The following is a 27,116-nucleotide window of genomic DNA, read 5'->3' on the forward strand; positions in this document are numbered from 1 at the left end:
TACTAGAGACATGTATCCAAGCACACAAATAGATGATTTACATACAAAACTGAAGAAATCAGTCAATGTTCTTTGCTCCAGCTAAAGTTGACTTATTCGATGATGCAGTGCAGAAGTAGAAACAGGAAAAAGAAAACTAAAACAGTGTAAAAGACCAGAATAAAGGCTAAAGTTGATGTAAAATTGTAGAGCCAATAATAAATAATATCCCACCATCATAAAGCTGCCTAATGTGTCTAGAAGACTGCTTATACTAGGTTTACAGCAGCTTTTACTCCTAGCCCTTTGATACACATAAGCCCATCTAATCAAACTCATTAATAACTCATGCTAGGAACATGACCACTTAATTAAAAAACTCCATAATTACAAACTATAAACTAAAGTAAAACAGCAAACATAAAGAAAAACATATCAAGATAACCAATTTAGATAAATTCTAGAATGCTGCAGCACCATTCAATCAGCATTAGGAGTTTTGTTGTTACGATTCACTGACAACCCATTATCAGCATGGTGCAACTTCATCTCCTTTATGTGTATATGATCATTTCCATGCAGTCATACAAATATGACCAATTGGGACAACATTGTTTAAAAATGAAAGAGAAAAGATATATATATGTAGAAATGCTATTTCTGTAAACGTTAAGTGCAGGTGAAATTTTCTCTCCATGATGATATGACAAGAAAGAAAAAACATAAAACAAATCAAAAAAAGAAGTTAACCGTAAAAGCGATACCACTTGATCTATCAACTATTGGAACTGCTAACAACCATACATCATAGACACGGGGAAGTTAAAAACTTGTTTGGACTAATTTATGCAGTTAGTTGTGACGTGACTGACATCACCGAGTTTTACAAAAAGCAAACTCATTTTAATAAACCCAATTGGCGAGTTGGGAGTGGCACCAGACTCAGTCCCATTATATATAATATAGATTCTACTAAAAAACTAAAAAGTGGGTAAAAACATCTCTCTTCTCTGCGAATCATTTTTTGAACAATGGAATCTATAAAAACATTAAGTGCTAGAAGAATCAACTCTCTCCCTGCATATATATTATGAGTATTTTGTCTTTATCTCAAAGAAGAAATCAAATCAGGAATTCATTTTATTTTTCTGGTATTCGATCACATTAGAATACGTAATATCATAATGATGGTAGAAATTGAATTTTTAGGTTTTTTAAGGCTTTCCCATATAGCAAGCTAAGGTGACACAAACATCTTCATGTAAGATAGCAGGAAGGAACCAAATCTAAGGGTATAAAGCTAAAGAAAAGAGGGATGGTAATAAATTGATGATGGGTTAGAAAATCTCCCAATGTAACAAATCCCAGAACAAAAAAAGGCGGCGAAGCTACATTCTTCGATCTTCATTTAATTGGGGAAATTCAACCCAAAGCAAATAAGTGAAAAAAACATAATCATTAATACTAAATTGTTAAAAGTTGTTAAAGTTAAATGCAAAGAGATACAAACAAGCTAGATTTGTCTTTATCATCAAATAATATATATTACATAGTCACAACGCAAGATATACTTAACCTCTAAGGATTAACTTAGTAAGAACCTCCATAACCGGTCTTAAAATTTTAAATCTCAAGAAAAATAATAATCACCACCTCTATTTTACAAGTAGCATTAAATGTAGCAAGGTTATATATAGGCAACATATGCCATTTCTAACACTATTTGGATAGAAGTTAGTAAAGGAAAGGAAAGTAAAGGAAATGATACATGTTTTCCTTGTTTAAATAGATAAAATGAGTGCAGGAAAGGAATGGGGATGGAATGCTAACATCCGTTGTTTGGTTAAAGAGTGGAAAAGAAAGAAAAGGAAAGAATGATTATAATATACTTTTCCCATTAGGATGGCCAAAAAAAAAATGGAAAATCCAATTATGCCCCATTCTAATAAAATAACAATATAAACATTACACCAAATTCTAAAAAACAAGGATTATAAGTCAAATAAGAATAAAAAGAATAAAAGTTACCATGATTTAAATTTTTTGTTGGTGTCTTTTCTCAATAAAAAAAAAGTCGAATTGAAAAGAGTTAGTCCATTAATATATGACTACTCCCATAAAAGAAACAATGGAAAATGATTAATGGAAAAGTATTGGGTAATAAGTTTTTCATGCATTCTGTATTTCACAAACATCATTGGCACTATGTTTGGATCACTAAATTCAACACAAAGAGATATGGCTGTTCAGGCCTGCAGAGAGTTTAGAAAGCTTATACATGGGTTGTTTGTAATTTGATGAATATAGAATGGGTAATATGAACATGTCAGACTTTAAAAATTCTTTTGGCTTTCCTTTTCTTTTCTCACCGATTTGGGGAATTGAAACATGGTGGTTATGGAAGAAAAGGAAGGATATTGAAAATTTCTCCCTTTCCCTTACTCTACTCTAACAGTTATCCAAACAAGGGAGAATATTTCCCCTTTCCCCTCTTTTCCTTTCCTTTCCCACCCATCCTCTCAATCCAAACATAGTGTAAATGTGACTAAACCAAGCTCGAGGTAAAATGGTTACTGCTCAAGTATTAAAAGCTTTTAAGTTAACAAAACCTGTAATCTTATTCAACATCAATTTGAGCATAAAAAAATGATCAAAAAGTAAAAAAACTATTAACTATCAAAGACATAATGTATTTAAAATAAAGAATCAACTTGATCAGTTTTAGCATATTATTAGACTTCAGTTTAATGGGCAGCAAGAACTTATTAACTAAATATAATATGAATGTCAAAGTTGTCAAGCATAGCCTGAATGACAATGCCATAAGAAAAATCTCACCAACACCACAAAGTAAAGAATGACTAAGGTATTTTTACCAAAAAAAAAAAAAAAAGAAGAAGTCTAATTGAAAGGTGTTGGCCCCATTCATATATGACTACTCCCATAAAAGAAACAATGGAAAATGATTAATGGAAAAGCGTTGGTTAATAAGTTTTACATGCATTCTGTATTTCACAAACATCATTGGCACTATGTTTGGATTGCTAAACAACTAGATGCAGCAGCTTTGATACAAGAAGAGGTGGTTACAAGCGGCTTCAACTCAAGGAGATGCAGCTGACAGGCCTGCAGAAAGTTTAGAAAGCTTATGCTTGGGTTGTTTGTAATTTGATGAATATAGAATGGATAATATGAACATTTCAAACTTTAAAAATTCTTTTGGCTTTCCTTTCCCTCTTTTCTCACCGATTTGGGGAATTGAAACATGGGTGGTTACAGGAGAAAAGGAAGGATATTAAAATTCCTCCCTTTCCCTTACTCTACTCTAAAAGTTATCCAAACAAGGGGGAAACAATGGAGGGTTTTCCCCCTTTCCCATCTTTTCCTTTCCTTTCCCACCCATCCTCTCAATCCAAACATAGTGTAAATGTGACTAAACCATGCTCAAGGTAAAATGGTCACAGCTTAAGTATTAAAAACTTTTAAGTTAACAAAAGCTGTAATCTTATTCAACAAGAATTTGAGCATAAAAAACATGATCAAAAAGTAAAAACACTATTAACTATCAAAGAAATAATGTATTTAAAGTAAAGAATCAACTTGTTCAGTTTTAGCATACCATCAGAATTCAGTTTATTGGGCAGCAAGAACATATTAACTAAATATATGATGAATGTCAAAGTTGTCAAGTATAGCCTAAATGACAATGCCACAAGAAAATTCTCACCAACAGCACAAAGAAAAGACTGGCTCAGGTATTTTTACAACCGTATTCTCATGCTTAGCTAGCTCAACCCCACCATACTCAATTATTGCATAACGGTTTATAAGATTAAGTGATATTTACAGTGAAATTCATTTAGTTACAAGCTTAAAATATACCCTCATGCTTGAATTTTGCATAGGTCAAGGCCGTGATCTGAGGATGTTTCATTCCAAAGAGTTGTCTGGCTAAACTTATCGCAAAGTAGCAATCTTCAGCAATAATATTTTCAACTAAAGATACATCATTGCAAACTGAAAGTGCTCATATCAACTATTAAGGGACACTCACTTAACTTATAAAGCAGAGAAACATGTTTAACTTGTTTTTTCGTTATCAAAATTGTATGAATGAGAAACGAACCAAAATAAGGTTAGACGTTATTTAGAGAAAGCTTTATATTAGCCTAAAACTAAGCCAATCAACCAAATAATCAAACAGGAAAACTTCAATTTACTGGAAATTATATCAATGGAAATATGTGTAAGTATGAACTGACCGATTGCAAAGACAAATCCATCTGGCGATCAGAGCCGTTCTTAGAAATCCCGTGACAGTAAGTTGAATTATACTGCGAACTTTGATTATTACTATTTTTATTACCATTATTGCTATTATAAGTCCTCTGACGTTGTTGCTGTTTCTCGTCATGTTGTAGGTAAGACAAAGGAGGAGGAACAGCAGTGCCCTTAGCGTTCAAAACGGGTATGTTTTGGCGGTCAAGGAGCTTGGAGTGAATCACTGAGGCGGCGGAAGTAGGGAAATCTGCTCCGTTCTTGCTAGAGTTGCTGCTGTTGGGAGAGAAAACGACGGAACGGAAACGGTGGTGGGGAGGGATGTAGACGGCGCAGCAGGATGATGGAGGCCGATCCTTCATCGTCGGAGAAGGGAGTGAGGGTTTAGGTTTTGCGTGCGAAAATGTGGAATGGGAGTGAAGAAGACAAGCTGAACAACAGTGTCGCTTCAAAAACTAGATACCTAGTATAATTTGCCTACGCTTTTTTTATTATTATTTGATCTATGACTGAAATATGAAAAAAAAAAAAAAAAAAAACCCTTTCATAATTAAGTATTTATATTATTATAATATTTAAATAATTTCTTAATTTTTATTTCTCATTCACTGAAAAAAATTCTTTTTTTTTGTTTTTACTAAGGTGAATTTTTAGTCCCAAATCTTTTATTCGAATTTTATTTTATTCCTAAATTTTAAACTGTTTTCTGATAATTTCAAACTTTTTAAAATGATGCTTGATCCTTTTATCAAACTTTGCAAGATAATTACAATTAAGAGAAATAGATCTATAAATATTATTTTTTGTAACCATGCTAAAATATATTATTAAAAAAATTAAATTTCAAAAATAAAATATAATTATCATTTTTGCCCTTAATTTTACTTTTGATTTTTAAAAATTCAACTTAAAATCAAGGTCAAAAATAGTAATTTATTTTTCTTTTAAATAATTATAAAAATTTTATTTTATAATAAGTATATTTTGGCATGATAGAAAAAAATAATAATTTTGGATCAATTATGTCAATTTATTTTCTTTCTTTATTTTATTTTATTAAATCTTATTCTCTCAATATTTACAAATTTTGATAAAATAATAATAAAATTAAATCCTTTAAAAAATAAAGCTAAAAATTATTTTTAGCAAAAAAGAAAAAAATAAAACATACCCAAATAATTTAAATATATTCAATAGAAAAGAAATATAATATAATATAAACTTTTTAAAATGAAACAAAAGTATTATTTTTACCATTGATTTTAAAAATTCGACTTAAAATAAAGGGAAAATGATATTGTTTTTCCTTTTGTAATAATTATAAAAATTTTATTTATTTTAATAAATAAATTTTGACATTTTAAAAAGAGTAATAATTTTGGATCCATTAGTTTGATTTTATTTTTTATTTTATTTTATTAAATTTTATTTTTTCAATATTTACAAATTTTGATAAAAATATAAAATTAAATATTATTAAAATAAAGCTAAAAATTATTTTTTAAAAAAAATGAAAGAAAGGAAACATACCCAAATAAATTTGACTCTCGGTGGTTGACATATATTTTCTAAGCAAAAAAGAATATAAAAAACTTGTATGTACTAAAAGCCTTAATTAATAAAGTTTACATTTTTAGCTATAATTTTAAATTTAAATAGGAAGGGAAGTATGCTTGTCTGCTAAGTGATTTTGAATAAATTATTTTTAATAAAATATTTTCTCAAGAGATTATAGTAGTAAATAAATTTGTTATGTTATGTTGACATAATTTTAGAGAGTTTTAAATTAAATTAGTTATACTAGTAATAATTCACAAAAAGTATTTTTTGAGATTATTATTTATTATTTATCTCTATTATTTAATTTTTAAAACATCATTTTAGTATGATTCATTTCTTTCATTTTTTAAAATTTCTAGCTTTATTTTTATTAAGATTTAATTTTATATAAAAGAAATAAAAGTTGATAAAATAAGAATAAAGAAAGAAAATAAAATCATGAACTAGAATTATTATTCTTTGCTATCATATCAAAATATATTTATTAAAAATAAAATAAAATTTTAAAATTATTAAGAAGGAAATTAAATTACCATTTTGCCTTTGATTTTAAGTTGAATTTTTAAAATCAAAGAAAAAAAGATAGTTGTGCTTCATTATTAAAATTTTTAAAAGTTTTATTTATTTTTTAATAAATACATTTTAATATGACAGTAAAAAATAATAATTTAATATTTATGGATCAAAATGAAATCCAAATAAAAGGTTTGAAACTATAACTACACTTTACCCCTTATTTTTCACTATATAAACCTTTATACTATTTTTTATCTAAATAAATCCCTTAATTCTTATTTTTCATTATCTAAATCTCTCTAATAAATAAAAAAGAAATATCTACATTTATATAAAAATTAATAAAAAGAAAATTAAAATAGCTTTTATAATTTTCATATAAATATAGACATTTTTATTAATTTTACGTGCAGATTTTTTTCACTAATTATAAATAATTAATCAATTTTACTAATTTTCACATAAATATAAGCATTTCCTTTTTTATTAATTTTATATACTGTTATTTCATTTCCAATAATTATATTTGGTCAAGATACCAATTAATAATAATTTTTGTTAGACTTTTTTTTGTAGTTTTTCTTTTTTGCTCATTTTTTTTATCATGTGTACAATTTTGCCACATCATTCTGTCCACGTGTCATGTAGAAAAGCTTATATAATGAAAAATAAAAGTTAAAAGACTTATTTAAATGCAGTAATATTGTAATAGCTTATGTAGTGAAAAATAAAAATTTTAAAACTTATTTAGATGTAATAATGATATAAGAGTTTAATTAGATTTTTTTTAATACTTGGTGAACTTTTTTTGTATTTTAACCTTAATTTTAGTATTTATGAAATATACAAAGGATGTGGAATAACAAATTAAATACCTATATCAAAATGGAGAGATATAAACTTTAAGCAGATAAAACAAAAAAAAAGTTTCAAATGTAAAATAAAAAAAATAATAATATTAAGATTTTATTAAAAAATTTATCTGTCATTTTAGAAAAATTTTCCCTACTACCAAAAAAGAAAGGATCTAATGTATGAATCTAAATCTTTATATCAAATTGAAAAAAATTTTATTTAATTTTTTAAAACATTTGTTAACTTTTAAATACACATTTAATTTTATTAATCTAATCTAATTAATATCTCTAATCTTTTGTTAGCCTAAAATAAGCTATAGCCTTGTGGGAAGCTGACAACTCTCATTGAAAGATAAGGAACTCGTGTTTTGTGATTGATGATATTTTGAATATCTTATGAATAAGTTTTAAAGTTAAATGAAAAAGATAGAAAATAAAAATAAAGAGAATAGAAGAGAAAGTGGTGAAGTGTAACACCCAAACAAAGGTAAAAGAATTAATGTTTAAGGCATGGTAACACAAAGGTCTTAGGGATAAATTCATCTTTCAAAATTTTAACTCATTAAAATAATTATCCTTTATTATCCTTGCAAGTTGAAATTTAAAGATTCCTATCTAAAAATTCAAATAGTCTTATTTGAAATTTTAGATATTTTCATTTAAAACTTAAAGATTCACATTTGAAATATTTAAATATTCGCATCTAAAGGCTTTAGAGATTGCATATAAAGTTAAAAGATTAGCATTTAAAAGAATTTAGAGATTCACATCTAAAATTCAAATATTCACATTTGAAAATTTAGATATTTGTATCCAAAATTTAAAGATTCTCATTTAAAAGATTTAGAAATACACATCTAAATTCAAAGATTAGCATTTAAAAAATTTAGAGATTCACATTTGAAAAATTTAGAAATTCACATCTAAATTTAAAGATTCACATTTGAAAATTTTTAAAAATTTGCATTTAAATTCAAAAGATTCACATTTGAAAATTTTAGAGATTCACATTTAAAATTCAATAATTTACATTTGAAAATTAAGAGATTCACATTTGAAATTCAAATATTTGCATTTAAAAAATTAAAAAATTCACATATGAAATTTAGAGATTATGTCTAAAAGTCTTATAAATCATTCCTATATTTGAAAAAAAACTCCTCCTTTGAGGCTCCACAACTTTGAAATGAAAATCATAACGTTTTTTTCATGCACCAACTTAGTTGTGCTTAAATCTCATCTCATTGTCAATTAGATTGTGCTTAATATCACTTTGTGCCAATTTTCATTGATCTTATAAATGTTCTCATCATGGGCTAACTAAATTAGACTTAAAATCTTATCATCATGGGCCAACTAAACTAGATTTAAAAATATTATCATCTCAATAACTTTCTTATTTCTTTTTAAAAGCTAATGTTGTTCATTGTCTCCAATATCAAATCTTTCCTATATTTTCTTTACCTTAGAATTACAGGCATGCAAATTTCATGCCCTAAAAATGATGTGATTGCAAATGTTTCATATTCAAGATGCAAATGCAAACTTTTATCTCATCAATGTTAATGCAAATGCATATCCTAAAGACTCAGACACAAATATTATTCACCAATATGAAATGCAATGATTCTCAATTTTCCCTTTTTTATTCAATTCTCACAAATATTAATCTACAAAATGCAATGCATAAGGCAAACAACATTAAATGTTTAATTCAAATATGCAAATGTGCTCTCACAAGTATAATAGTAACGATGTAAATGTCTATTAGATTATGCAAATGCAATAATCCAATAATGATTCAAATGGTCACAAATTATGCAAATGCATGATCCTAACAATAATGCAAATGCAATATTCAAAAGGATGATTTCGATTTTCACCAAATGATGCAAATTCATGATTCTAGCATTAATGCAAATGTAATATTTATTTAAAACAATGATTTAGATTCTCACCAAATGATGCAAATACATGGCCCAAGCAATGATGCAATCTCTAAATTATGCAAATGTATGATCTCAATAAGAATGCAAATATGTGATTATCAAAATAAAAACATTTTCTTTGCCCTATAATGGTCATTCTTGTTAGATTGGTTTGCAAATAATCTATTTTTCATTAGACCTAACAATCCAAAATATGATATGATGACACGATACGAATATAATATGAAAAAAGGATACAAAAGTGACATAGTATAAAATTTTAGTAATAATTATATAGGTTTAACAAAACCAAAAAATATATATTTCGCATTTAATTTTCGTGTAAAACATGGCACAAATACATATATACATGAATTTTAGTATTTTATACAACATGAATACACAAATCGTTGGGTCTATTTTTCATCAATCAAAATTCACATATGCAACATTTCAAATTTGAATGTTTTTCAAAAACTCTCAATATAATGGCAATAAAAATTTCTCAAAAATAATCATAATAATCCTTTTCCATTATTCATTTCTTCAAAAATGTTCATCTTATTAACATAAGTAATAGAAAGTTGCCCCACATAATTATTTTCTATGATCAAAACAAAAATGCATCAATTCTCAATTTTCTTTTGAAAATAAGTGACATTTAAATGAAATCTAACGATTACTACCTAGAATGAATTAGGTGTGAATCACAACTTGGTATTGTAGATACCCCATTTTGTTCGAAGATTTTTTTAAATTTATTGAGTTTCGAATTTTGATTTGATTATTGTCATAACGTCTAGATCCGGAGATCTATCGCTAGACATTGACTTAATGGAGTCGTCACTAATCTTTTTTATCTAGGTGCGATTGACCACTTAAAGAATCGATCCTTTCATGAAACACCTAAATTTAAAGGTCCTTAAAAGAATAGGTTCAAGTCTACTAACCAGAACAAGGTTCGGGAGTTCGGTTACGTGTGAGGAAGGTTGTAGCACCCTCACAACGCCCATCAAAAGATGGTACCAGCTTAAATTTGTGTTATCCAATGAGCCTTAAAATTTTATCAAGTGATTAATTATTGAAAATTATTCTCAATTGACTTTAAAACTTTTAGCAGAAAATTAAAAAAATTCCCTCACCTCAGGAGTATACAAGAAAACTACTATTTCACTTACAGAGGCTTTATCGTCAGATTATTTAACATTAAAAAAAATAAAAAGAAAGAAAAGAATGATTGTTTTTGTGCAAGAAAAATTGATACTTTCAACTTTTTCCCAAAATATTTTTTGGTGGAAAGCTTATTTTCAAGGAAATTTGATACTTTCAACTTTTCCCTAAAAATATTTTTATTTTTGAAAACTTTAATTTCGAGAAAAATTGATACTTTCAACTTTTCCCCGAAAATATTTTTTAGAAACTTTTAATTTCGAGGAAAATTAATACTTTCAACTTTTCTCCAAAAACCTTTTTTTTAATAAAAGTGAAAATAAAAATAAATAAATAAAATAAAAAAAAGTAAAACAAAAATAAAAATAAAATAAAGATAAAAGAATATTAAATAAACCTAATCTAATAAAAAAACAAATAAATAAATAAATTAAAAAAAAACTGAAGCGGCTCGGAGAACGGCTTGTCTCGGCTCGACTTAAGGAAGAAAAACAGCTAGGAGAAGTGGCTCAGGACGTTGGCTCGGCTCGACTAACGGCTTGGGAAGGCAGAACACGTGTGGATCAAAAAACGGGTCGACGCTCGGGTCAGGTCGGATCTTAACAAAACGCACGGATTATTTGGGTTATTTAACGCAAAAATGGCATTGTTTTGAGAGGGTATATAAGGCTGATTCCTTTATTTTTTCAGCAGACCGAACATCTTCCCTCTCTCTCTTCCTTCTTTTTCTCTCCATTCTCTCTAAAACGCCTGAAGAACTTCGGTTGAATATTCATCGAATTCTGAAATTTTTCGTCGAAATCTGAGTTTTTCACCGGAAGTTCATCGAAAAACTGATCGATTTCTGAAAATGTCACCAGAAACTGGAAAGATGGTCGAAAACTTCAAACATGGCCGAAATCTCTGTCAAAAAATTCAACGTCCACCAAAAAATTCATCGGAATCTGAAAATTTTTCAGAAATTTCCAAAAAAAAATTTAGCCGAAAAATCTCCAAAAACTTTTTCCCGATTCCTAAAGCTGTTCTAACGCTTCTAAACCCTTCTTAGCCTTCAAATCTCTTCTATATGCCTTTTTCTCTCAACCAGTAGCTATTTTTCTTACTGTTTTCTTCGTGTTCTGTGTTCTGTACCTATTTATAGGGATTGATCAGAAGAGTTTCTGATCAATCCCTATTCCTTTTTGGATGGAGATTCAATCTTTTAATCCAATCTGGATTCTAATTGAATCCTCATTCTCGGTAGGATTCTTCAAAAGAATTCAATCTCAGCCTAAAAAAAAATCAGATAAAAAAAATAGATAATTAGAAAAAAAAAGATAAATAAAAAATATTACAAGATAAATAAATAAAAATAATAATAATAATAATAGATAAATGAATATATAACTAGATAAATAAAAATACATATAAAATAAAATGAAAAAGAGAAAAAAATAATAAAAATATATATATTAATAAATAGTAATAATAAATAAATAAATAATAAATACATAGGATACAAAGGAAAATATATACATAAAATAAAAATAAAAATAAAAATAATAAAAATATAAAACAAAATTGGGCTTACCCATTTGGACCAAGCTCGATTGATCTGGGCCTAGACCAAATTGGGTGTCTACAGCTGTCCCTCTTTGCACATTTTCTGTGAAACAGAAATTGCGCAAAGACATAGACACCCAATCAAAACTCAATTTGACATTTTTTATTTTTTATTTTTTATTTTTTGTTTTTTGTTTTTGATCAAAGCCCCTCTAAGCAGAGGCTCAATGACTTTGAGAAACATAAATAGCTCCTCTAATCAGAGGCTCAACAACTTTGAAAAAATAAATTGCTCCTTTAAACAGAGGCACCACGACTTTGAAAAGTAAATTGCTCCTCTAAACAGAGGCACCCCGACTTTGAAAAGTAAATTGCTCCTTTAAACAGAGGCACCGCGACTTTGAAAAGTAAATTGCTCCTCTAAACAGAGGCACCACGACTTTGAAAAGTAAATTGCTCCTTGACAATCATGTCCAAAGGAGTTGAAAATTGTGTTTGAAAGAATTTTAGGAGATTATGCCCAAAGGTCTTATAAATCAACCCTGATACCAAAAGACATCATATTTCAAGGATTAGGAATTTACCTGACAAGTTTTTTCTCAAATTTGAAAATATCTTAATATCTGTCTTCTCTATGTAGGATGTTGGAACACCCCTACTTCTTGAATTTATCACTATACTTTTCTGAAAATAGTATATGCTATGCAATGCATATGAATTTCAATGCATGCTATGCAAATGTTGGTCAATTAATTCCTATTCAATGTATCGTACTCAAGTTTCTCAAGCTCTTTTCTTGGGCATCAAGCTCTTTGATTATTCAAAGATCCAATTACACTGCTCTTCTAAGATCAAGCCAGTGTAGTTCTTAATTGTCTCTTCCACTCACATTTTTCCTGTAAGAAATCTCTTCCCAGATTCAATGTCCTAATCAAGAACAGAACATCTCGATTATGCCTTTATCACTTTTGACTTATTCAATGTAATGAAAAAAAAATCTTTCATGTTGTTATTCATTCATCAATCATTATTTTAAACTCAAAAAGTAAGAATGCATTTGCACATTTCTTCCATGGTAAGGTACTAAGAAGAAAGGAATATGAATGGTTAAGAAACAGTCATAAAAAAAAGACATAAATAATGAAATAGAATGTTTCTTATTAGCAAAATGTTGGCTAATTTCAGCCAAGGAAGAACTACAAGGATAAGTACGGGGACAAAACCTAAAATGAACAATCAGATAATCATGATAACATATCTCAAATTTTTTTTCTGAAAACCCAATCCTCTGATATATTTAACAACTTGGAACTCTTTCAGATTTGCTAGCCTTCATGTCAGCGGACTTTTTAATTCGATGCTGTATTCTCCTTATTTAAGCTACCTTTTCAGGTTTTCAACTTAAATAAACCCCCTATGACTCAAACTGTCCTTTTAGGGTTTTTGCCTTGAGTCCTCCTTTTTCATTCACTTTTTTTATTTTTTTATTTTTTTATTTTTTTATTTTTTTATTTTTTATTTTTTTTTCAAGCATAGTATTTCTTCACAGCATCAGAATTTATAGGATGGGGTAAATCATTTTCATCCATCTCAGTCAGTATCAGCGCTCTACCCGAAAAAGCTTGTCTTACCACATACGGTCCTTTTCAATTTGGAGTGCATTTTTTTCTACTATTGTGCTAGATTGAAAGAATTCTTTTCAAGCCTAACTCTCTTTTTCGAAAGCAACGGAGCTGAATCTTTTTATCATGAGCCCTCATCATTCTTCTTTAATATAGTTGGCCATGGCACAGTGCAGTCAATCTCTTTTCTTCTATGATATTTAATTGCTCATAACGTTTTCGAATCCATTCAGCTTCTTCCAACTCAATTTCTTTTAAAACTCTCAAAGAGGGATCTTTACTTTCACTGGTAGTACAGCTTTCATCCCTAAATAAAAAAAATGAGGTTGCCTTAGTAAAGGTGTGAACTGACGTTCGATATACATGTAATGCAAATGGTAACTTTTTATGTCAATCTTTGTAAGTCTCGGTCATCTTTTCTTAAATCCTCTTTATGTTCTTATTGGCTGTCTCAACTGCCCCATTCATTTTTGGATGGTATGGTGCCAAGTTATGATGCTTGATCTTGTATTGAGCACATATTTCTTGCATCATCTTACTATTTAGATTCTTGGCATTATCTAAAATAATTTTTTTAAAAAATTTATATCTACAAATGATCTCTCTCTTTGTGAATTTATAAACTACAGATCATGTCACACTTGCATATGATGCTGTTTCTACTCATTTTATGAAGTAATCTATCATCACAAAAATGAATCTGTGCTCGTTAAAAGCCTTTGGGGTGATTGGACCAATGACATCCATACTTCACATTGAGAATGACTATGGTGGTGCCATAATATGTAAAGCAGATGGTGAAACATGGATCTTATCAGCATATATATGGTATTTATGGCATTTACGAGCATAATCAATATAATCATTCTCTATCATCAACCGGTAATATCCTACTATTAAGTTCTACCTCGCTATCATATGTCCACTGGTATGTGCTTCACATATTCCATCATGCATCTCTTCAATGATTTTTTTCATTTCAGTCTTACTTACGCACCTTAATAATACTTGATCCCTACTTCTTTTGTACAGGACATCCTCATCTAGGAAAAAGCTCATAGCCAATCTTCGGATGACCCTTTTATCATTTTTTATTGCTTGAACTGGGTACTGTTGATCTTTAATATACTATAGGATGTCATAATACCAGGGCTTTCCATCTTTTTCTTCCTCTACATTAGAGCAATAAATTGGTATATCTTTAACATCTAGCTTGATGGGCTGAATGTCAGTATTGTCATTAATTTGAATCATTGCAGCTAGAGTAGCCAATGCATAAGCAATTAACATCTCTTCTCGAGGTAAGTGGTCAAACTGGATATCTTCAAATTGTTTCATCAACTCTAGAATATACTTATGATATGGAACGAGTTTTGAATCTCTCGTCTCCCATTCTCTTTTCAAATGATATATAACTAAAGTTGAGTCTCCAAATACTTTTAGTGCTTTCACTCATCTATCTATAACAGCTTGTAAGCCCATGACACATGCCTCATATTCAGCGATGTTATTTGTGTAATTAAAATTTAATTTTACTATTACAGGGTAGTATTATTCTTTTAGAGAGATCAAAATTATCCCAATTTCATGCCTCAAGGCATTGGCAGCTCCATCAAAGTACATTCTTCAATATTTTTCTCCATCTCCTCTTATTCCAATTGAGAAATAGTCATTAGGTCTTCATCAGGGAATTTCAGCTTTATTGGCTCATACTCTTCAGTAGCACGATCTGTAAAAAATTCTACTATAGTACCCTCTTTTATTACTTTTTGGCTCACGTATATAATATCATATTCCGAAAGCATTACTTGTCATCTAGCGATTCTCTCAGACAAAGAAAACTTTTTGAAGATATACTTAATGGGATCCAGTTTCGCTATGAGCCACGTAGTATGATAGAGCATATACTGTTTGAGTCTTTTGGCAGTCCATGCTAATGCACAACATATTTTCTCTAATGAAGAATACTTGGATTCATATTTCATGAACTTTTTACTCAGATAGTAAATAGCTCTCTCCTTTCGGCTAGCCTCGTCTTGTTGTCCCAGCACACATATATTGAATTTTCACATATAGTTAAGTATAAAATTAAAGGTTTTCTTGGAACAGGTGGCACCAATACTTGAGGGTTCGATAAATATTGCTTAATTTTATCAAACGCCTCTTGACATTCTTCATTCTATTTTTTAAGATTATTCTTGTGAAGAAGCTTAAATAGGGGATCATATTTGTTGAGAGATAAACTGAGAAATGTAGCTCAATCTCCCTAAAAAACCTCAAACTTCTTTTGGTGTACTGAAAGGTGACAGATTTTGAATGACCCGTATCTTATCTGGATCGATTTCAATTCTTCTTTCACTGACCACAAAGCCTAGCAACTTTTTTGACTTTACCCCAAAGGTGTACTTGGCTGGGTTTAATTTGAGCTGGAACTTCTCAACCTCCCAAATAACTTTCTGAGGCTGGTGACATGATCTTCATCCTCATACGACTTTGCAGTCATATCATTTATATACACCTCGATCTCTTTGTGTGTCATGTCATGGAAGAGTGTTACCATGAGCCTTTGATATGTTACCCCAGCATTTTTTAACCTAAAAGGTATGACTATATAGCAAAAGTTTCCCCACATAGTCACAAAAGTAGTCTTTTCCATATCATCTATAGCTATTTTAATCTAATTATACCCTGAGAAACTATCCATAAAGGAAAAAATCTAATGCTTAATCGTGTTATCTACCAGTGTGTCGATATGAGGTAAAGAAAAGTTATCCTTTAGGCTAGCTTTATTCAAGTCCCGATAGTCTACACATATTCGTACCTTTTTATCTTTTTTAGGAACTAGGACTATATTGACTACCCATTCCAGATACTTAGCCATTTGTAGAAACCCTACATCAAATTATTTTTTCACCTCTTCTTTAATCTTTAGTAGCATTTTAGGCTTTATCCGTCTCAATTTTTATTGAACTGGCTTACATTCTGGCTTTAGGGGTAATCTGTGCTCCACTATCTCTGTGTTCAGCCCTAGCATATCCTGATAAGACCAAGAATATATATCTATAAATTTTTGAAGTAGGTCTACCAATCATTGCCTATCTCTAGATGAAAGTGAAATGCCCATTCTGACATCTTTCTTATTCTCTTCATCTCTCAGATTCACTAAGTCCACTACCTACTGATGAGGTTCAATTGGCTTATTTTTTTGTTCAATCAATCTCATTAGGTCCGGAGACATAACATATTCTTCAGAATTCTCTTTATTGTCAAGTTCATTAATGTTAATCGAATTTTCAAAGCTAACCTCTTGATTGTTATCATGATTATCTTTATGTTCATTTAAAGACCTAAAATTGAATGAAATGGGATATGTTGGCAAGATGTGCTTGGAAAGATGGAAATAATGAAGACACAAGAAAAAATGAATGAAAATACATCATTCTCATTTTTTATTAAAAATAATAAAAAATGAATGGCCCAAATAAGAAAGATCATCCCAATGTCTTGGGCAATAACTATTGGGATGTTACAATTATATTGTATTAGAATCAAAAGTCACAGGCATCTTGATAGCACTCTAATTATTTAGCTCATAATCTGACGGATAAAGACGAACCCACTCCTCTTGATTAAGCCCCACTTCATCTTCACTTATAGCATTCACATTATGATTCGATAAAAAATTACCACTAACTTTCGGTGCAGTCACCCCTCCCGTATCAAAGTAAATCATTCCATCCTTAATCAACCGTCGCACTTTGTGTTTCAGGGTGGTGTAATTTTCGGTGGAATGACCAGCAATCCCATAATGGTAGTCACAGTGGGCTGTGGGATCGTACCACTTGAGGTAAGGTGACTTGAGGGGTTCCAATTTACTTGGAGCAATCAAATGACTATTGTAAAGCTCCTTATATAATTTTGTATAAGTCATTGGAATTGGGTGAAACACAGGTTTCTTACGGGTAGTTCGTTGCTCCCGCGAACCACCAATGGGGTTAGTTGGGCAATTTTAGGGTCTTGGGGTAGGCTGAATGTTAGGACTGTACATGGTGTTTTGAAGCCTATGAGGGGTATGATATGTTTAGAGGTACGGTGATTGTACAAATGGTTGGTATGGGTGAGGAAATGTTATTTACAATAGGGTAATATGGCATATATTTTGGTGGTGAGTAAGGTTGATAGCCTCTAAATTATTGTCTATCAATGCTCACAGCCTGAGCTTCAGTTTTTTTTTCTTCGAGACTTTTTTGCTAGATGCTTCATTTCTTTCTAACTTGTTATTCTTGATGGTACTTTCAATAATTTCTCCTGAAATTACCATATCAGTAAAGTTTTTCATTGCATTCCCTATCATCTTTCATAGTAGAGAGATTTTAAAGTGCTAACAAACAGCACTGTAGTCTCTTTCTCAGTCAGAAGAGGTTGACTTGAGAAGCAATATCCCTCCACCTTTGGGCATACTTTTTAAAAGACTCGTTTGCCTTTTTCTCCAGATTCTATAAAGACAAACGATCAGGGGTCAAATCGATAATATGTCGATATTGACCGATAAAGTCATGTGCCATATCGCTCCAAGAGCGAATGTGGGTTCTGTCCAACTGAACATACCATCTAGTCGCAGAGCCAGTAAGGCTATCCTGAAAGACATGCATTAATAATTTTTCATCATAAGCATGAGCTGTCCTCTTCCGACAATACATAGTGATGTGAGTTTTGAGGCACTTTGTACTATCATAGTTTTTAAATTTTGATACTTTGAACTTATGAGGAATAACCACATCAAAGACTAGGCAGAGCCCAGCAGCATCAACTGACCCATAAAAACTAAATCCTTCCACAGCCCTAGCCTTTGCTCTAGCATACTAATCTTGGAACTTTTTTGAGTTTCCACTCTTATCTTTTCTTTCTCCTTCTCTTTTAAATCATCTAGACCAGGAATTAGCTCTATCGTCTTTTCAATAAAGACAGGATTTACATAGCTATTATAATGCCCTAGGTTGGAAGCTGACGGTATTCCAGGATATGTTGGATATATGAAGTGTTACGGTGGAATCTCTTGAGCAGACTGGGCTTGAGGTGGGCCAAAACCTAGAGGATATAAAGGGTCAGCCACTTCTTGCAACGGAGGAACTTGTTAGCTTGCATTTTTTTCAACTCTCTTTCTTTTATTCAGGTTATTAAAAGCATTTAGAATCTTGCTCAACTCACTTTCTATCTTCTCCTATGCTTTTTTTATTTTTTTAAATCTGTGAGAATTTTCTGGCTCCATTTACCTAGCTCTGGATCTTGCGTTGTATCGATGGACAGGATTTTCGTTAGATGAAGCTATCTTTGAACCTTGAGTACCATATCTTAGAATTAGTAAATTTGCATGACTATCATATGGTTACTTTATTAAGTGTGATGAATGAAAATGCAATGAATGAAAAATACATGTATGCAAAGAACATTTACCTTAAAAATGGTATTCAACTAAAAGATTTCATTTATTCTAAAAAAAACTTTTATCTACATTGAGTTTATCATCCTAGAATTATAGCCATAAAATTGTTTAATCTGTTTATACTGGACCTTGGCTTCTTCGATGAAGTTCAACAGACGATGTCTATGTTCTCCTACTGGAGTCACCATTTGTCTCAATGCCTCTGCCTCTTCCACCATCTCTTTTGCTTTGCATACCCCTTTATAGATTTGGGTCGTTAGGTGCTCAATGTCTTTCTGCCTTCCTAAGTTCTCTCTTTTACCACACCAGACTTGGTATGATAATTCTCTATGTTCTCTAACCAATGCAGCGATGTGGTCTCATTGTTCATTCAACTTTTGACTTAGCCTGCTCAAATAATTGTTTAGCATGTTAATATCTGATTGTGCTTCGATACTTTCTTTTTCCAATTCAGTATACTCTTGTTTCAATCTTGTATTTTCTTCAGTCAACTCGATAATGGTTATCTCTTTAGCCCTTTCTCTCATACATAACCTTTTATGCTCTTGGTGTAGCTTTGTTAGATCTTCAATAGCTGTATCACGTTTTCTAGCAATCTTGTGAACTTTAACTTTATGACTTTCGGCTCTATCTTTCCACTGGGCTTTTTTTCTTAAAGTTTTTAGATTTTTTGCTTTAACTTACCCTTTTCATATTCAAATTCTTTTATTACTAGCTCTAATTCTGATGGTGTCTCTTCGAGTTTTTCTTCTGTTGGTGGTTAAAAGATTTCATAAGTGAATACCATTTTTTGTCTTTTTTTTGTTCTCCAAACCAAGTACCCTGGGGTGACTTTATCAGTAAATGGCTCAGCACTCACTATTTGGGGATTTTTCCATGTTTTAATCATCTCATTCATCTTCTGAAATACTTTTGGCTCATTGTAAGAGAAATCTAACTGATAAAGCCCATAAATCATAGGAATGAACTGTTCTCTCCCAAATTGCCTTCTCACTAGAAGTGGTGCATAATTTATCGCTCCCTATAAACCCAGAAGTGGGACCATTGTACTATCCTCACATTGGTACAATATAGGCTCACGATTCATCCATGGGGCCAACCATCTCACTTTGGCGCTTTTCAATTTTTGTAAGAAAGTTATCCATTCTTGTTTAGACTTTCGTTTTGACCACCCACTTTCACAAAATTCCTTAATCGGAGCTCGATTACGGATATAAAGCTTCGAGAAAGCACCATTGCCCTGTTCAAAATGGCTTTTCATCCATAAGTACAACAACTGTATGTAACCTATAAAGCGTCATCCATTCCGACGATAGTAACTTAAAGATCTGATAGTCTCTGCTAATATTACCGTTGAAAGATTACAGCCATTGATCACACTCTCGGAGAAGTCAATCACCGTTATCTCAATATATCCCAAAACTTTTAGAAAGATCACCAGTCCGTATACGGTCAAGGTAAATACATCTAACCCCGTTTTTTATTGGTATGTTGCATAAAAAACTCATGAAAGAACTTTCAAGGTAGACAAACCTGTTCTTATTTCTTCTTTGTATGAGAATCTATAATTTCTTTGTCTATCCTCATGAGTTGAGCCAGACCTTTACAAAATCTTGACTTATGCTTTTTGACATATATCTTGTCAGGAGCCTTGAGATGCAAACCCAACAAGATCGAATATTTTTCGATGGTGAGAGTCATATCAGTTTCACTAAAGATGAAACACTTATATGCAGGATCTCAAAATTATGCTGCAACTCTAATTAGTTAATCATCAACAACTACTGTTAGAAGATGTGCTATATGCCTGTGTCTCTGGCAAAACTGCTTTTGTCTTGACAGACTCATCTTCTTTCAGATATCAACCAAATCCTTTAGATTATTCTGTTTGAAGAGGATAGATGTTTCTTGAGATAGAGTACAATCATACCCGATTGACAAGCAAGCTCCCATCTTCAATTGAATCTTTTCTGACTGGGCCCTTATTTCATTGGGTGTGCCATAAGGTGCTAATACAGATGAAGAACAAACTAGTCGTTCAATGGAGTCCATGAAAAAAAATTTGTTGAAGACCATTTTTCAAGCAAATATTTTTTATGCAACTTTATGATATGCGTATGAACCAATGCAAAAGAATAAGAAAAAGGTTAGCATACTTAAAAAAAGAATAAATAAATAGCTAAGTAAATTTAAGCATCACATAGAGTAAAAGGAATGAATCATATGCTTTTGGTCAATTCTAAAAGGGAAAAGTGATGGCTCTATCTATAGGTTAGGCACACTTAAGGTTCACTATATACGGTTTTAAGGTCAAAGTCTAAAGGCCCTCAAATTACTCCTTACATTTTTGTCCATCACAGACTAGTAAGGCACCCTAATCCTCACCCATTACAGGCTACAAGCGAAAAAGGTTCAATTTGAGTGGGAGTATTTCGCTAGCCATTGCGAAGGTATTAGATCTCACGAAAGCAATAGGTACTTTACTCCCTCCTAGAGGGACAGAGCTCGGGTGTAGAGCTCATGTTATGCACATGCATATGAATGACATAATTAACAAGGTAAATAAACATGAATGAATAATAACACATATACGTACAAAAAGGTTCAATTTTATTAGGCTTTTGGATAACACAAATTATTTGCTGGCCTAACTCTCAGACTTCCCCAGTAGAGTCATCAAGCTATCATAACGTCTAGATTCGGAGATTTATCGCTAGACATTGACTTAAGGGAGTCGCCACTAATCTTTTTTTATCTAGGTACGATTGGCTACCTAAAGAATCTATCATTTTAGGGAACACCTAAATTTAAGGGTCCTTAAAAGAATAGGTTCAGGTCTACTAACCAGAACAAGGTTCGGGAGTTCGGTTACGTGTGAAGAAGGTTATAGCACCTTCACAACGCCCATCAAAAGATGGTACCAGCTAAAATTTATGTTATCCAATGAGCCTTAAAAATTTATGAAGTAATTAATTATTAAAAATTATTCTCAATTGACTCTAATACTTTTAGAAAAAAATTGAGAAAATTCTCTCACCTCAGGAGTATGCAAGAAAACTACTGGTTCACTTACAGAGGCTCCATCATCGGATTATTTAACATTAAAAAAAAAAAAAGAATGATTGTTTTTGTACAGGAAAAATTGATACTTTCAACTTTTTCCCAAAATATTTTTTTGTGGAAAGCTTATTTTCAAGGAAAATTGATACTTTCAACTTTTCCCTAAAAATATTTTTGTTTTTGAAAACTTTAATTTCGAGAAAAATTGATACTTTCAACTTTTCCTCAAAAAACCTTTTTTTGAAAATTTATTTTTAAGAAAAATTGATACTTTCAACTTTTTCCCAAAAATATTTTTTTGAAAAACTTTGATTTCGAGGAAAATTGATACTTTTAACTTTTTCCCAAAAACTTTTTTTTTTGGATTTTATTTAAAGAAAATAAAAGAATAAAACAAAATAAAAGTGAAAATAAAAATAAATAAAAAAATAAAAAAAAGTAAAACAAAAATAAAAATAAAATAAAGATAAAAGAATATTAAATAAACTTAATCTAATAAAAAAACAAATTAATTAATTAATTAATTAATTAAAAAAAAACCTGGAGTGGCTCGGAGAACGGCTCGACTCGGCTCGGTTTAAGAAAGAAAAATGACTCGGAGAAACGACTCAGGACGTCGGCTCGGCTCGACTAACGGCTCGAGGATGTAGAACACGTGCGGGTCAAAAAATGGATCGACGATCAGGTCGGGTCGGATCTTGGCAAAAGTTGAAAAATTGATACTTTCAACTTTTTCCCAAAATATTTTTTTGTGGAAAGCTTATTTTCAAGGAAAATTGATACTTTCAACTTTTCCCTAAAAATATTTTTGTTTTTGAAAACTTTAATTTCGAGAAAAATTGATACTTTCAACTTTTCCTCAAAAAACTTTTTTTTGAAAATTTATTTTTAAGAAAAATTGATACTTTCAACTTTTTCCCAAAAATATTTTTTTGAAAAACTTTGATTTCGAGGAAAATTGATACTTTTAACTTTTTCCCAAAAACTTTTTTTTTTGGATTTTATTTAAAGAAAATAAAAGAATAAAACAAAATAAAAGTGAAAATAAAAATAAATAAAAAAATAAAAAAAAGTAAAACAAAAATAAAAATAAAATAAAGATAAAAGAATATTAAATAAACTTAATCTAATAAAAAAACAAATTAATTAATTAATTAATTAATTAAAAAAAAACCTGGAGTGGCTCGGAGAACGGCTCGACTCGGCTCGGTTTAAGAAAGAAAAATGACTCGGAGAAACGACTCAGGACGTCGGCTCGGCTCGACTAACGGCTCGAGGATGTAGAACACGTGCGGGTCAAAAAATGGATCGACGATCAGGTCGGGTCGGATCTTGGCAAAACACGTGGATCCTCTAGGTTATTTAACGCAAAAATGACGTCGTTTTGAGAAGGTATATAAGGCTGGTTCCTTCGTTTTTTCAGCTGATCGAACCTCTTCCCTCTCTCTCTTCCTTTTTTTTTCTCCCTTCTCTCTAAAACGCCCGAAGAACTCTGATTGAATATTCATCGGATTTTGGAATTTTTTACCAAAATCTGGATTTTTCGTCGGAAGTTCGTCAGAAAATTGATCGATTTCTGGAAATGTCACCAAAAACTGAGAAGTTGGCCGAAAACTTCAAACTTGGTCGAAATCTCCGTCGAAAAATTCAACCTCCGTCAGAAAATTCACCGGAATCTGGAAATTTTCCAAAAATTTCCAGAAAAAAATTTGGCTAAAAAATCTCCAAAAAATTTTTCCCGATTCCTAAAGTTGTTCTAACGCTTCTAAACCCTTATTAGCCTTCAAATCATTCTCTGTAGGATTCTTCAAAAGAATTCAATCTCAGCCTAAAAAAAAATCAAATAAAAAAATAGATAATTAGAAAAAAAATAAGATAAATAAAAAATATTACAAGATAAATAAATAAATAATAAGAATAATAACAGATAAATGAATATATAACTAGATAAATAAAAATACATATAAAATAAAATGAAAAAGAGAAAAAAAATAATAATAAAAATATATATAGTAATAATAAATAATAAATAATAAATACATAGGATACAAAGGAAAATATATACATAAAATATAAAATAAAAATAAAAATAATAAAAATATAAAACAAAATTGGGCTTACCCATTTGGATCAGGCCCAATTGATCAGGCCTAGACCAAATTGGGTGTCTACAATTATGCAATTGGACCTTAATTGAAAAAGTAAATTTTGGGCCCAAAGATTAAGCCCTAAAGTTTATTTGTATTTTAATTTTTTAGTTTAATTTTTTTTGTTTTATTGTTGTCAAAAGAGTTAAAGTCAATTAGTAGAAAAAAAATCAACAAAAAAGAAAAAAAGAAAAATGTGGCATTTGAAAATTGGTAGAAAATCTTAGATTCACTTTCAGATTCGATCTTGGATTCAATTTTGGATTCTGAAAGTTATTCATTAAATGTCTATGGAAATTCTTGAACATTGATTCATTGGAAAAAAGAAGATTACAGAAAGTTGAATCTTGGAGATTTTTTTTAGATCTGGTGGAATTAAATTTTTTTGAATTGAATTGGGATTTTGATCTCTATATAAAAACCTTGAATTTGTGATCAAAAGGGGCCTTATAGTAATTCACTTCAAGATCAAACAAAGGTCATTGAAAAGGGAGAAAATTTAGGCAAAATTTTGAATCAATAAGGAAGAAACAACCAAGCAAACAATTGCAAGAAGATTCGGTTGGAATTTTAGAAGAAAGACTAAGATTTATAGTATGAAGTATCAGTTTTTGAAAGATGGAAAGTTGTTAGAACCCGTGATCCATTGAGGTAACGTTTGATTTTATTTTTTTTGTAATTTTTGCATAAATTTTATAATATTTAATTGCTTACTCTTATTTTTATATTTATTACACAGTATTTATTTTTGCATGAATTTGCATGACTAATATTATATTTGTATGATAATTTATTTGCCTAATACTTTATTTGCATGATTAATATATTTGCATGAATTTAATTTGCTTGCATGATTTATTATATTTGCATGATTATTAATATACTTATTTATGTGATTTATTTATATGGTAATTATATTATTGCTTGATAATTAATATATTTGGATGATATTTTGGTATGATTTTGGTATTTTTTTTATTGCATGATATTTGGTATGATATTTGCATGATTGCATGATGTTTTGATATAAGTTTTATATCACCGTGCTATGTAAATAAATAAAATGATTGTAATTAATTGATTTGCATGATAAAAACTATATTTGATAAGGCTTAGGCAAGATAACACATAATTAATTTGGTTCTAATTTTGGGCGTAAAGGAATACTAATACTTTTTTTACATGTAACTGACTCCTAAACCTATGTTCTATTGATGTAAAACCTATTCTTTTTAGGGATCTTAGTTTACACTTAGGACAACCTTAAAAGAAATATATTCACATAGGTGCCCAATTATACCTAGATAAAAAAGATTGATGGTGACTTCATGATTTTTGTGTCTAATGGGTAGGTTCTCCCAACCTAATTGTTATGACAGTTTTGTAACTCTACTGAGGATATTAGAGAGTGAAGTCATTAGTTAATTATATGTTATCTTAAAATTTGCTTAGATGGTTTTTATTATGTAATTATTTATGATTTTCTATGTGTATTAACCTATTTGTTTATTTTATACCTTATGATTTTTTTGTGTACTGATTTATTTATTTGTTTTGTAGATCTTGAATTTTCATGTATACTAATTTATTTGATTATTTGGGTTGGCATGTCCCTTTACATATACACTCTTGCATTCGTACATAAGTTCTAGACTTAAGTTTTGTCCTTCATTAAAAGAGAGCAAGTATCTACACTCTTGTGAAGTGATAATCTCCATGTAAGCTAGTGAAAACTCTCATTCAAATTGAATATTTTTCGTTTGAGTCTCTAATAGTAGGCGAGAATTGGAATGCTTTACTAGTTTATAATGGACAATAATGTAGGGAACAATTTGGGAACCTTTAGATTATCAAACCTTTAAACCCAACATGTAAATAAACCTTAAGGATTTGAACCTAAGTTGGAGCATTGCCTTGTTCTTTGCTAGAAAATCCTAAATAGGACACATGATAGGGCATTTATTCTACTTGTAAATTCATATATTGTTTCTTATTGTTCCTATATTGTGCATACTAACCCTTCATATTGTTCCTTGTATATATTATATTTATCAACCATTTCTTTTACTATATATGCAAGCATTTACATCATTAAATACTTCTTATTGCATTCATGCATGCATGCATTCATTCATGCATTATTTCATTTCACTGTTTTCATATATTAAAATATGTGAATACCTAATTGTAAATTATAGAATAATTTTTTAGTTTTATTCATAGTTTTGAATATGAATTTTTTCTTTCACTATGTATTGCATACTTATATTTGCATACAGATCCATGTAAACATCTTTGCATGTACATTATTTTATTTGTTTGAAAAAATTTTTACCTTTTCAGTTTTGTACATAGTTGTGAATATGAGATCTTGGTGTTACTATGTATTATATACATATATTTGTGCTCATGTACATAGTTGTGAATATGAGTTCTTGGTGTTACTATGTATTATATACATGTATTTGCGTTCATGCAAATATTTTTTGTATGTACATTATTCTATTTGTTTGGGACAATCTTTGCCTTTCATGTTTTATATATAGTTGTGAATTCATACTATGCATTGCATACATGTATTTGCATATACGTACATCTATGTAAACATCTTTGTATGTACATTATTTCATTAAAATTTTTTTTGCCTTTTTAGTTTTGTATATAGTTTTTAATATGAATTCTTTTTGTTACTATATATTATGTACATGTATTTGCATATAAAATTTTTCATTCATGCAAACATCTTTATGCACATTATTTCATTTACTTGGAACAATCTCTGGTACGTAAAAATGAATTCTTATTTTTTATTATGATTTGTATATAGCTATTTGTATATATTTTTTTCATCCATTTGATTTGTTTGACAATAAAAGTCTATATGATTTCTTCCCATGATTGAAAAATGTTTTTTTTAAAGGAAAAAATTTTGTGGAAACAATATTAAAAAAATTAGTGATTACTATAAAAAATGAACATACCCAGCTATTTCACTTACCATTTTATACTCCAAT

General features: G+C 30.0%; 1 protein-coding gene across 5 annotated transcripts in view; it reads right to left on the minus strand.

The window, feature by feature from the left end:
• The window catches only part of LOC111317774 (DEA(D/H)-box RNA helicase family protein), a 30,820-nt gene extending 26,086 nt beyond the window's left edge, over positions 1–4,734 (minus strand). For 3 of the 5 annotated variants that reach the window (XM_089750862.1, XM_022920179.2, XM_022920176.2), the window contains exon 1: positions 4,242–4,733. In XM_089750862.1, the coding sequence (XP_089606988.1) occupies positions 4,242–4,619 (378 nt within the window). In that variant the 5' untranslated portion in view covers positions 4,620–4,733. Of the gene's footprint in view, positions 1–4,241 lie in introns of all 5 variants that reach the window. The other 2 variants (XM_022920178.2, XM_022920175.2) reach the window with 1 other exon arrangement.
• Positions 4,735–27,116: the final 22,382 nt, after the last annotated feature.

The sequence above is a fragment of the Durio zibethinus genome, chromosome 2 (genome assembly GCF_047325235.1).
Source record: "Durio zibethinus cultivar Kanyao isolate XHJ-2024 chromosome 2, ASM4732523v1, whole genome shotgun sequence".
NCBI classification, from domain to species: Eukaryota; Viridiplantae; Streptophyta; class Magnoliopsida; order Malvales; family Malvaceae; genus Durio; species Durio zibethinus.